The sequence below is a fragment of the Pituophis catenifer genome, unplaced genomic scaffold (genome assembly GCF_029215685.1).
Source record: "Pituophis catenifer annectens isolate HBS135680 unplaced genomic scaffold, rPitCat1.0.hap2 SCAF_1, whole genome shotgun sequence".
Lineage (NCBI taxonomy): Eukaryota > Metazoa > Chordata > Lepidosauria > Squamata > Colubridae > Pituophis > Pituophis catenifer.
Window position 1 is genome coordinate 87,148,957 of NW_027256881.1, and position 12,780 is coordinate 87,161,736.

A 12,780-nucleotide genomic window follows, 5' to 3' on the forward strand; every position below is an offset into this window, starting at 1 on the left:
AATTGTTTCCTTTTCCGAGGCAAATAAATACAGAAGATTGTCAATATAGCTAGAAAATGCTGAAGACAAATATTTTATTGCAGGACCAGACTACAGTACGAACTGTAGCATCAGCTACAACAACAAATGAAATTCGTAGGCAGTCGAGTAGTTATGATGATCCTTGGAAAATAACAGATGAACAAAGGCAATATTATGTAAATCAGTTTAAAACTATTCAGCCTGATCTGAATGGATATATTCCAGGTAAGCTTTTTAAGCACATATGATACAATGAATAATTGTATAGTTATCTAATATTAGACTGATTTTACAAAATCTACATACCGATAGTTCAGATTTCAGTAAAGAGATTCCTGGCATGTGGTAACTAAAGATGTCACTAAAATAGTACTTCATTTTCTTCTGCACCTTTAAGAAAACAGCCAGGGAATGAGATTGTGAGGAAAGAAATTTCCATGCAGCTTTTGGTATTAATTTCTGCTAGATCAGAGATCCTTCTGTTAATAGAGAGAATTCTTTATTTATAAGAGAGCCTATTAAATATTGTGTAAGCCCTTTTGTGAATTTCTTAGCTTTAATGTTTTGTAATTATTAACTACATTTGCATTTTTGAACTACTTATGCTCCCAGCCCCCAGCCTAGTGTATCTTTAAAAACTCACTAGCTTTTGTGTCATAAAGCGTATACTAAATTTACAATTAAGGTTATAATTCTAGTTTGAAAGTCAAACATTATTACTCTGGGTAAGATGGGCGGGCCAATACGTTTTACAAATAAATAAATAAATTTAATATTTTTAGGTTCTGCAGCTAAAGAATTTTTCACAAAATCAAAGCTTCCTATTCTTGAACTTTCACACATCTGGTAAGTTAAAGTATAATTATTTAAACTCATTGTTCTAAGAGCCCAGATTATTTGATAATAAAACTGAAATGTCTAGCAATCAATGCTACCATTTACGTTGAAACCTCTTGTCTTAAAAATAAATGTAATTTAGAAGCTTAATCATATTTCCATTAAAATTGAGTAAGTTTTTTTTTTATTTTTTTTTATTTTTCAATTTATATAGGACTCAGGGCGGTGCACAGCCAAAATTAAAAACATGAAATACAAATATTAAAAACAATTAAAATCTATATAAATTTGGCCCAAAATTTAAAAAATCACAAACCAATTAAACATTTAAAAATTTTAAAAAATTTCTTCCTAAGCCAGCCCGGCTTGCTGGAAAAAGTGGGTTTTAAGGGCACGGCGGAAGGCACTGAGGTCTTGGATTCTCCTTATCTCTGGGGGCAGCTGATTCCAGAGGGTAGGTGCCCCCACAGAGAAGGCTCTCCCCCTGGGGGTCACCAGCCTACATTGTTTGGCTGATGGCACCCTGAGGAGGCCCTCTCTGTGGGAGCGCACGGGTCGCTGGGAGGTCATTGGTAGCAGCAGGCGGTCTCGAAGATAGCTAGGCCCTATGCCATGGAGCGCTTTAAAGGTGATAACCAACACCTTGAAGCGCACCCGGAAGACCACAGGGAGCCAGTGCAGCTCACGCAGGAGCGGTGTTACATGGGAGCGCCATGCTGCTCCCATCACTACCTGCGCTGCTGCGTTCTGGACCAGCTGGAGCCTCCGGGTGCCCCTCAAGGGGATCCCCATGTAGAGAGCATTGCAGTAGTCAAGGCGAGAGGTGACGAGGGCGTGAGTGACTGTGCACAGGGAATCCCGATCAAGAAAGGGCCGCAACTGGCGAATCAGTTTCCACTTGACATGATCTCATATTAAATTTTGTTGTAATTACCAAGGAAACAAACATAAAACTTTATACTTATATCCAAATTACAGGTGGTCTCATTTAGTGACAATAACTGGGATTGACCATTTCTTTGTTAAGCAAAGTGATTGCTAAGTGAAACTGCAACTGTGCTTGTGATCTTACTTCAGCTTTCCTTTGCTTTATAGACCTGTGAAGGTCATAAATGCGAGAACTGGTCCTGAAATTACTTTGTCATCACTATCAAAACTTGGAACAGTTAATAAACAAAGCAATCGCTAAACAAGGATTACATGTATTAGCTCCAATCAGTAGAACAAATTAATCACAACCTCTGCCTTTTGTTTTCTGTATGAAGTAAATATGACATAGTCTGGGCCCAATTATTGTTCAAATAATATTTTTTATGCATGCCTTCATGCCACTCTAAATATTTGGGACTACAATTTCATTAATATTGTCTGATAAGAGTTGTAATCTAGATGGCATCACTTTGCCTACTATTTTTAAGGGAAAAGATAGTAGCTTAGTTTGATGTACTTTCCATACTACCTATCACTGCAAGTCTAAAGGGGCAAGTGTTTTGAATGCTTCATTGGATAAGATGCTCCCTTTACATTCTTTAAGAAATAGTTGTCCAAATTTAATACCATGTTTCCCCGAAAGTAGGACATGTCCCAAAAATAAGGCCAAGCCTGATTTTTTGTGTGGGCGTAAATATACGCCCTCCCCCGAAAATAAGCCCTAGTGACGGGGTGGGCATGGGAGGCAGTCCTTCCCTTCCCCAGTCACCTCAGGGCTTCTCGGCCCCTTAATCGGATCAGCAGAGCTGCTCAGGCTGCTGTTCACAGCTGATTCATGGGTCCACTCAGGCCACCGCCTCCAGCAAGTGTGGCCACTTTTGCAGCCAGTTGCAGCTGCAAAAGAAGCTGGAGGTCAAGCAATGCATCCCACATGCCTCGCACCCTCCTTACCTAATGGTGACAGTCACAGCAGGCAATTCCGTCCACAGACCAGCTGCGTCATGGGTGCTGCTCCGGCCGGCGCTTCCAGCATGCACAGCTGTTTTTGCCATCGATTGCGGCCACTTCTGCAGCAAGAGGCCAAGCAATGCACCCCATGTGCCTCGCGCCGGCCTTCTGAAGGGTACGGTAGCAGCAGATACCCACAATTTTTTTACCCTTATTTCATCCTGTCCGTACTGGGCCACAAGGGTCAGGACGAAATAAGGTTAAAAAATTGTGGGTAGCTGCTGCTATGGTACCCTTTGGAAGGCCAGTGCGAGGCACGAGTATCCTGCTGCAGAAGTGGATGCGCCCGAGGAGCACTTTTGGGAGAGAAGAAAAAGGGGGAGCGATCGCTTGCAAACTCCCGCCCTGCTGCCGCCTCTCTGCTGGGCGACTCCCGGAAGCCCCAAATGCCCAAAGCCCATGCCTGCCCGGCTCTCTTTTCCACAGTGTCCGGCTCTTTATCGAGGGGGGTGGCAGGTGGGGTGGAGGAGAAGCGAGATGCGTGGAGCGAGCCCTGTCTAGCTCCATGTGTCTTGCTTCTCCCCCGCCCGAACAGCAAACAGCTGACAAGCAGCTGTGTTGCACTGCCATAGCAGCGCAACACAGCAGCAGCCATGAGGTGGCCACGCTCGCCGCCTCATGCACCCCCAAAATAATAAGACCCTCCCAATAATAAGACCAAGCCCTTATTTTGGGGTTCAAAAAAATATAAGGGTCTTATTTTCAGGGAAACATGGTAGTTATTAGCTTTTCTTGCACAGCAGAAAATTAGGGTTCTCTTCAAGGTTTCCACAATACTGAATGCCACGGCTTTGATTCTGAGTGAATAGATGGGTTTCTGATACATTACAGGTAGTCCTCAACTTACAACAGTTTGCTTAATGCCCATTCAAAGTTACAATGGCACTGAAAAAAGTGACTTATGAATATTTTTCACAGTTACAACCTTTTATCATTTTAAATTGGGGCCAAATTAATATATATTCTTTTAATTGTTCTTAATGTTTGTATTGTATGTTTTTATCTGGCTGTACACTGCCCTGAGTCCCTTGGGAGAAGGTGCAGTATATAAATTTGAAATAAAATAAAATAAATAAATAAAATAACTCTTCAGAGAAATTTTTCAGGTTTTTTTTTAATTGATTACTCTTCATCCAATAGGAGCATTCCATGAGCTCATGGATTCTCAGGATTCAATTAATTGTGTTTTAAATACAATATGCCAGACTATGAAAGGCTAATGTTTACCTTGGAAAAATATTTGGTTATTTGGAAGAACTTCTTCAAATTACTTTTTCTCAATTTGAAAGACTTTGGGAAAATACAGAAAAGTTTTTTGTTCAAAAAAAAAAGTACAATAAAGTTAAATAATTTCATTTCAGGGAGCTGTCAGATTTTGATAAAGATGGTGCATTAACACTGGATGAGTTCTGTGCTGCTTTCCATCTAGTGGTTGCTAGGAAGAATGGTTATGACTTGCCGGAAAAACTACCTGAAAGTTTAATGCCTAAGTTGATTGATTTGGAGGACTCAGCAGGTACTTCTTTTCCCCTACAAATTAGTTGCTAAAGGATGTGTAACACAAACTCTACTGCATGTGCGTTGCAATTGTTTTATTTCATTCTCTTGTGTGTGTCTGTATAAAACTGATTTTCTTTTTGAGACAGAAGCTTCTGTCCTTACGTATGTAAACTACAATAGTTTATCAAAAATGTAAGTTGATTCTACTTGCATTTACTCAAGCATTCTATTACAGAAGATAAAATGTCTCTTATTCAACTTTCAATTAATTGTTATTGCTTCTATTGCTTTCTAAGGTTGCCCATTTGTCGATGATTCTAGGTGACTAAAGTTTATATTTCCAGCTAGTCTCTTATTCTCTATCGTGTAAATTATATGTGTGTTCAGTAACTAATATGCTGAGGAAACACGGAATTCACATGAGATTTTGTCTTACTGTGAAAAGTCCTTCAAATTTTTGTTTTGTGGGAAACTATTATTTAGCTCGCTTCAAAATGTTATTTAGATCCTTGTAATGCTACATGTCTGCTTATTGGAGAGAAAAATATATTTCACCTGTGTTACAATTTAATCAAACAATTTAAAATATAAAAATAAAGAGGACAGTTTGTATTATTAACAAACAGGGTGGATTTGATTTAAATCGAGTCAATTTAAATCATGATTTAAATCACTAGTAAAAAGGCTTGATTTAAATCAACTCGATTTAAATCATAATTTTTAAAGAGCAACTGTCATCTCTGCTACTCCTTTGACCCGCTGTTGACTCACCGATAGTCCCAGTGTTGCAGAATATACAGCCTTGTGCTACATAACTAAGCTCCATTTCATGCTGAATAAACTAAATTATTTATGTATCTTAAATAGAAAACTATCTTACGATAGATTTTTACCCAAAAGTTTTTTATTAAAATAAATTCAATAAAAATAAAAAAAAATCTGATTTAAATAAAAAAATCCAATTTAAATTTAAAAAAATCTGATTTTTTTGATTTTTTTTAAAAAATAATTGATTTTTATCCACCCTGTTAACAAAGCAACGATGATACCCCAACCTAGCAACCTCCTTTTTACAGCCAGGAAATAGCAATGTGTTTTAATGATATTTTAGAATGAGCACATCTAAAGATTATACTCTAATGCAGTGTTTCTCAACCTTGGAAGCTTGAAGATGGGTGGACTTCAACTCTCAGAATCCCTGAATTCTGGGAGTTGAAGTCCACTCATCTTCAAACTACCAAGGTTGAGAAACACTGCTCTAATGCCATGAAGAAGCTAATCAAGGATCTTTTTTTCTGCATACATAATATGTGGCCAAGGGCTATCCTTTAAGGAGAACTTCTGGAAGAGGTTTCCGTGAGAGACTATTAATAAAACAGAAATTTTGCACTTTCCCTATCTTTGCAAAAGTTCTTGCAATCTCATATAATTTTCTAGATCCTGGCCAGTAAAGTCACCCTATGATTGTTCCCATGTTTGGTAGCCATCAAATATACGAAACTAGAAAGCTGCTAATTTTTTCTTGTTCAAAGAAACTATTCTTTGTTCTTAACATATGGAATGTATAAACATAAACTGTAAGGAAAACTTTTGAAAAAGGAAAATATTAGGTTATTTTGCCTTAGCATCCTGAAATTTCTGCTATGCTTATATGAAATGGGTCGAATCCAAAACACGAAAGAACTCTCCTTATGTAATATAGCTTTTCTGGTTACTTCCCTTTTCTACCAGACTCTGCAGCATTTTCAGGCTGGTGGGCATATCTCCAATTTTGATGTAACCAATCATAAAGCACAATTTTTACAGGAAGGCAAGTTGATAAGGCTGAAAGAAAAATAGCCTGCTCAAGACTTTTAAGCACAGAGCTGACAAAACAAAATTGCTACTTTATGGCAGGTAAATTGGTCATGCTAAGAAATATGCAGCAGGAACAAAGCCTACACAATACATGTATCAAAACAAATGAGGGGAATTAGCAGGAAAAAAATGTAAAAGAACAATTAAAATATCATATACAATATAGAGAATAATCAAAACTTTCTAGCCCAATTACACTTGCTACTAGTTTCTATTGTCTCTTTCCCTAGACTACATAGTATAGTTCAAAATAAAACAATGGACTACTTAACTATTATTTTATTTTCTGAGAATGTCCATAGGGCCTAGAGTCATTAATGGAATCTATGTGGTCACTGATACTTTGATCTGCAGTAAAATTGAAAGACTTTTTTAATATAGTGGAGCAGAGAGCAGGAGAAATGACAGAACTGCCCACAAACCCTGTGATTTTCCAAATACCCCATGGGGAATCCGTTCTAGAATATTTATAATGGAGCTAAATGTACTACAACGTGCTGGAAAAATAAATATAGTACAGTTCTCTGCATAATGGGGAATCTCTGAAATAGGTTGATAAATGTTCATAAATAAGGTATGTTATAAGCTTGCTTCCATACATTAATTATGAAATTGCAAGAAACTATTAACACACAGTTTTAAAGACATTGCTACAATGTTGTGTTTGGCTTTTGTAGTGGTTCCTGTTTCAGAAGTGGGGGATCAATCTGCTGAGGTAGGTTTTGCAAGTTCCCCAGCAGAAGCACCACCAAGCAAATCACCATCAATGCCATCACTTAATCAAACGTGGCCTGAACTGAATCAAAGCAGCGAGGTTAGCAAAATATACCTTACTTTCTTAGAATTCCTATTTTAAGAATAAATGTAAAACACAATATAGATTGGATTGCGTTCTAAATTTGGGGGTTAAGTTTAGTGTTGCTGTGTATAGGTTTGATCCTTGTCGTGATAACTGGAGAATGTATTGGGATTGTACACAAAAGCTCATTTTTTTGTCTTTTTCTTTCCCTGGTCTTTAAAACAAAAGTTATTCTGTCCGTCAGTGATTTCTGTTCTAAATCCTGCATAGGTCTTTTGCTAATTTCTTGAGGGTGGTTTCAACTCTATAAGGTGGAAAAAGTTAAAGAGCTTCCTTTTGGAATGATTCAGTTCATTTTTTGCTGTTAGACCACAGTAAAAGATAAAGTCCCTGTTGAGGTGACTTGGACTCCTAGTGACTGTCTATGTTTTCTTGGCAAAAGCATGGATGTGATTTGCCATAACTTTTTTTGCCTTCCCTTTTTTGATTTCCCTAAATCTCTAATCTAAAACCTGAGAAAGTTTCTGGTAGTTTCCCATACAAATGCTAGTCACTGTCCAGTCCTGTTTAGCTTTCTGGGATTATTTAAATTGACTAGGTTCTACTTCCCTTCTGATTTAGACCAGAAAGCACATGCAAGTCTTCTTGCCTATATCTAATACAATCAGAATTCCATTTAAATCAGTCTGGCCATTGACTGGGAATTAGATTTCAGTACATTCGAAAAATCCTTGTTTGGTGAAGGCTCATTATAGTAATTTTATTAAAAATTACAATTGCAACAATAAAACTAATATAAACTAAAAAATGGAAGGTGGATAAAAATGGAAAAGAGAAAAAATATAGTAAAGAAAAAGGAAAATAAATAAATAAAGAGCTTACCTCTTCATCATAAGTATAAACAATCTCTTCTCTTAAAATACAAATGACCTCTTCTTCGCATGTCTCACCTCTTGTCTATAAACAAATCTTTAGAATCGCATCATTCAGTCCTGATCAGCAAAAGTCTATTAAGGGTTACCAGAGATAACAATATATCTATTTTGACCTTGGTCAAATAAACCAACTTTATATTCCTTCTTTTTACGTTTAACAATCCTGATCTTTAATCCCTTTAAATAGTGTGCTAGAACTTGGTTTCTTTTGTTTTTTTCTGTCACTTCTCCCAAAAATCTTTAAAGCTTTAATAAGCCTCTTTTGTAGGAAGATTATCCAGGTCACCCTCTTGGTTTGCTATTTGCATGTTCCTTTTAATTATTAAGATATCCACTGGCTTTATTGTATCATCTTTTCACATATAATTTTTTAAGTTCACTTTCAATCTTGTCAGGTAAAAGTTGTTCCTCTTCCATAACACTTTTTAAATACAGGCCAGACCTTGTTGAAATAAATTTCTGGGTCCACTGTTCAAAACCCTAACCTAACCCTAACCTTTAGTCAAGTGTGTCCAGTCTTAAAATGTTTTGCTTTATTCTGTATTGGTAAATCAAGTGTTCTTCCCCTTTAATTGTAATCTTTAATTCCTTCTAGTGTCCAACCTTTAAAGTCCCATTTATCATGTTTTTTTTTAAAGAATTAAGCATTTCCTCATGGAAAGAATTATTATAATTAATTTCAAAATTGTATTTCAAATCTGGACTCTTTATCTATTTATAACATTCCAAAATCAAAATTCTAATCACCATTTTGCTGTTTATTAAAAAAAATTCTTAAAAGGTCTATTTAAAACTTATCTGTTGCTGTAAATTAACCTGTCCAAAATTTCCTAGTAGCTGAAAAGCAATTAAATAATTTTTGAAAGTGATTGGAAAAGAAGTATGCAAACTCAATGTCTTTCAAAGGTGCCAAACAAAATTTGAGCAAACAGGCTGTCCCCTCATCTCCCAGAGCTCTAAACCCATTGAAGACTTCTGTCTGGCAGTCTCTTCATGAGGAGCAACTGTATGGAGAATTAGGAAGATTTAGTCTGTTTAACCAGCTCTTCATTCGACTGCAGTCATTAGCCCCAGCTTTTAGTGGAGCTTTCTTCAGCTTATCATTTATTCCCTGGAAGTTTAATGTCTCAAATGAAATTTCTGAATTTAATTCAATTTTCTGAAATTCTTCTAGAAGCTGAAAGTATCTGAGTGAAACTGGAAAGGCAGAAATTATTTAGAGCATTCAATAGTTTGAGCAATGCTTATATTGCAAAATATATTAGTGTGATGCTAAATATTTGTTTTTTCAAGAATTATTTGCCACTAACAATTCTCATTAATGTTTGTATATATGCTTCCGTAAGCCATTTATATTAGAATTCAAAATTACAAGGATCTTCTAGCCCAAGCAGTGGTCAATTTACAAGTTTCTGCAGTATCTCAAACTAAATAGTTTCAGTGCCAAATAGCAGTCACCACTATGAAAATTGATACATCTGATATATACATCTATCTATCTATCTATCTATCTATCTATCTATCTATCTATCTATCTATCTATCTATAATTTAAGAATAGGTATAGTAGAGAACATTCTGAGGGTCTAGAAATGGAAAGCTAATAACAATTTTTTTTTCCAATTATTTCATTAAAAAGTCATTATTTGAGTTTGCCCTCTGTATTTCAAAATTCTAAATATGTTCACTGGTCTTAAAAAGGTTGCCTGCCTCCATTCTGCGGCAACAGAGAATGGAAGATAAAGGCTCAACCTTGAAGAGAAAAAAAAACATACAAATCTTCAGTACAACCATTGGCTTATTAGATGACTTAGCAGTCTAAGCAAATACAGAGAGTCAGCAACCATTTGAAATGATGGCACTGAATGAAGACTGCTGCCCAAAATTACTACTATTGCAGTGCCTCCACAGTCATGTGGACAAAATTCAGACTTTTGACCAGAGGGACATTGCAACCTGTCTTTTTCCCATCCCACCCTGCTGGGTCCCTGCAAGCTTTGGGTTTGTTTCCCATCCCGTTGGGTCTACATCCTCTTCCCGATGCCCCATCACAGCTCTGTGTCTTATCTTTTCGGTAGTTCTCCTTTGAGAAGCAGCTGCTTAGTCACGAGGCCTTCCTACACAGAGCCCCAGCACCATTCCAGAAGTGGACATCATTTTGCAATGAATTGTGGCTTCTTTGAAATGGTGCCCACTTCAAGGATTATGCCATATGGCTCCATACTGTATAGGAAGGCTGAGGGGTGAAATGGCTGGTTCTCCTTTAGGAAGGAGAGTTCGCCATTCCACTCCTTAGGTTCCCTATGTATTACGGAAGGTGTATGACGCCATCCCAGAACCAGGCACCATTTTGAAGTGGCTGCAATGAATTGTGTTGCCTGTGGGTTTTCATTCTTGTTGATCGAGGAAATACATATTTTGAATGCTTTGCCACATAATGCAGAACCTTTAATAACAGAGTTGGAATTCCATCACATAGAGATATCTTGATGGACTAGCTCTCTGGGAAGTTTGGGTTCATGCTAGTTAGATGTTGCTCTCCCTATCCAAGAGTCTTAAGGTACTTGTTCAAAAGATTGCTGACCGATATTGCTAATTTCTGTCAAGATGATATATCTGGAGGGAAACGGAGAGTATATTGAAAGTTAAAGGGGGATCTTACTCACCTATTGGGAGCATGCCATTTGAAAGGAAACACATGATTGTAACAGGATGTAGGGAGAATGGGTTGTTTCCTGACACAGGCAACTAGATTCCTATCGCTCCAAAACATAAGGTGGCAATCTCCAGTAAGACCTTTGGTCATATTCTTCTGGCATTTAGCTCATAAATGGAACCTGAGTTCTTGTTAGGTTCTTGTTAGGTTGGAAGCATTGGTGGCAGGAAATGGGGCAGAGAGTCCAAGAAAGAGGCCAATCATAATTCCCGGTACATCCAGAATATTCAAAAGAGCCAATGTGTTTTGGAGCAAGCTGGACCAAAATCTCCAAAACATAATTGTATTGTTCCAGATTTGAAATATTTAGAAGGACTTGTTTTGAGCTCATAAAACCATAAATCTACTATTTGTCGGTTTATATAGATCCCTAAAAACTCTAGATGGCTTACAATAATTAAATAATGTGAGATACAGAAAAATAATGGTAAAAATCAGTACAGTTAAAATAAAATTGAATATTAAAATCACTATAATTAGATTGTTACAATAATTATTGTTAAAAACCTTACTAGAAAGTTTCCTTTTTTATTATTATTCCCAGCTTTGAACACATTAATCCACTCTTAATGGATTAGATATATCAACATGAAAATGGTCTTGCAGAGTTGGAGTCCATTAATACAATGCATGTCAGAAATTATTAGGCTGCAAATTGAAACTTAAAGGAATGTGAAGAGACTCAGTAAAATAAGGCAGCATTGCCCATAGTCAAATGCCATAAGGTCTTTGCATACTAGATTGATAACACGAGTGAGGCAATAAAAACAGGCTGGCATCATCATGGAAGCATGAAACACAGTGGAAATTAGAGAGGATTACACCAGCTGCAGTTGAAACCTTTGATGTATATCAAATTTCATTTCAGTGTTTCCTGCTTGTCAGTAGAAATTTGTGTGCTGCTCGCTAAGTTCCTCATTTTACATGGAAGAGTTGGGGGAGGTACTGAACTGCTTTCTACTTACCATAAATACCTTAGATTATACAAAAGATACTCTCTATAAACAAACAAACAATATTGGATAATATCTGAATATATAATTCATGCAAGGAAATTTTACAGTTCCCACAGAATTTCTTGAATCGCCGATTCTGTGCAAACTGCAGATGCTTTTACAACACGTCAAATTAAGTTTAGAAAGCTGCTACTGAAGAAACCCGAAAGTTTTATCTGGTTGTCTTGCTCATGGGTCTTTGAATTCTGTCCATTATACCTAATCCTATATAATTTTTTTTAAAAAAAACCCATACATGGCACATTATTGTCTCTGGATTTCTTTTTAATTTCTAAAATTCTTCAGAATATTCATATAAGGATATATTAGATTTTAGAGTTCTAACTAATGACAAACAACATGTACATATATTATTCACACTAACTTTCCTTTGTACACTCTCCCACCTAAGTTAATTTGTTCATCCAAAAGCAACTGAGGTTCACCCCTTATGATCAGCCAAGCTCTCTCCCAGCTATGCAGCATAAGCAGCTCCTGATTTGCTAGGAAAACATATTCAGTCCATTTGTTTAAATGTTTGATATGTCTAATAATTAACTCACCATTCCACTAACAGAGATATTAACATTTCCTTCCAAAAAATAATCTTGAGCATTGAATCTCAGACCAAATCCTTCATTGCTTGGAAACCTGATTGTTTCTGTTTTGCCTGTATCTTAGTTTATGCATGAAAAAAAAAAATGACTTGGCAGTTATATATTTCAACGGGGCATGTCTTGGATCTTACTGAAATGATTGCTATTGCAGTCTTTCCTTTTACACTGACTACTTTGAATTTAATTATCAAACATAATTGAATACATCGAATACTTTGAATTGTACAATTATCAAACATATATTTAATTTATGTATAAAATGTACTTTATTAGAAATGTTTTCAGGTATAGCAATGGCAATTTGCATGTAATTCTTTTAATTTTTTTTCTAATATAAAGATATATTTTATTTCTGATACGTAAAGAAAATTTATTATTAATGTTTATTTAAATGAAATAAAACAGAAGATTCTAGAAAAACAAGGAATCTTACATATTGATAGCCATAGCAGCACTGACTTAAAAGCTTCTGTTTTCTGTAGTTTGATTTCTCAAATCGGTATGCTGACTCACTTTCAAATTGATTTGTTTAATCTGTACAGTATTTCACATTGATTTAAAAGATT

General features: G+C 36.2%; 1 protein-coding gene across 6 annotated transcripts in view; it reads left to right on the plus strand.

The window, feature by feature from the left end:
* Window positions 1–12,780, plus strand: part of REPS1 (RALBP1 associated Eps domain containing 1) — a 45,592-nt gene that overhangs the window by 16,293 nt on the left and 16,519 nt on the right. For all 6 annotated transcript variants that reach the window (XM_070932676.1, XM_070932677.1, XM_070932678.1 and 3 more), the window contains 4 exons: window positions 84–246; window positions 804–867; window positions 4,158–4,312; window positions 6,831–6,967. In XM_070932676.1, coding sequence (XP_070788777.1) covers window positions 84–246; window positions 804–867; window positions 4,158–4,312; window positions 6,831–6,967 — 519 coding nt within the window. The remainder of the gene's footprint in view (window positions 1–83; window positions 247–803; window positions 868–4,157; window positions 4,313–6,830; window positions 6,968–12,780) is intronic.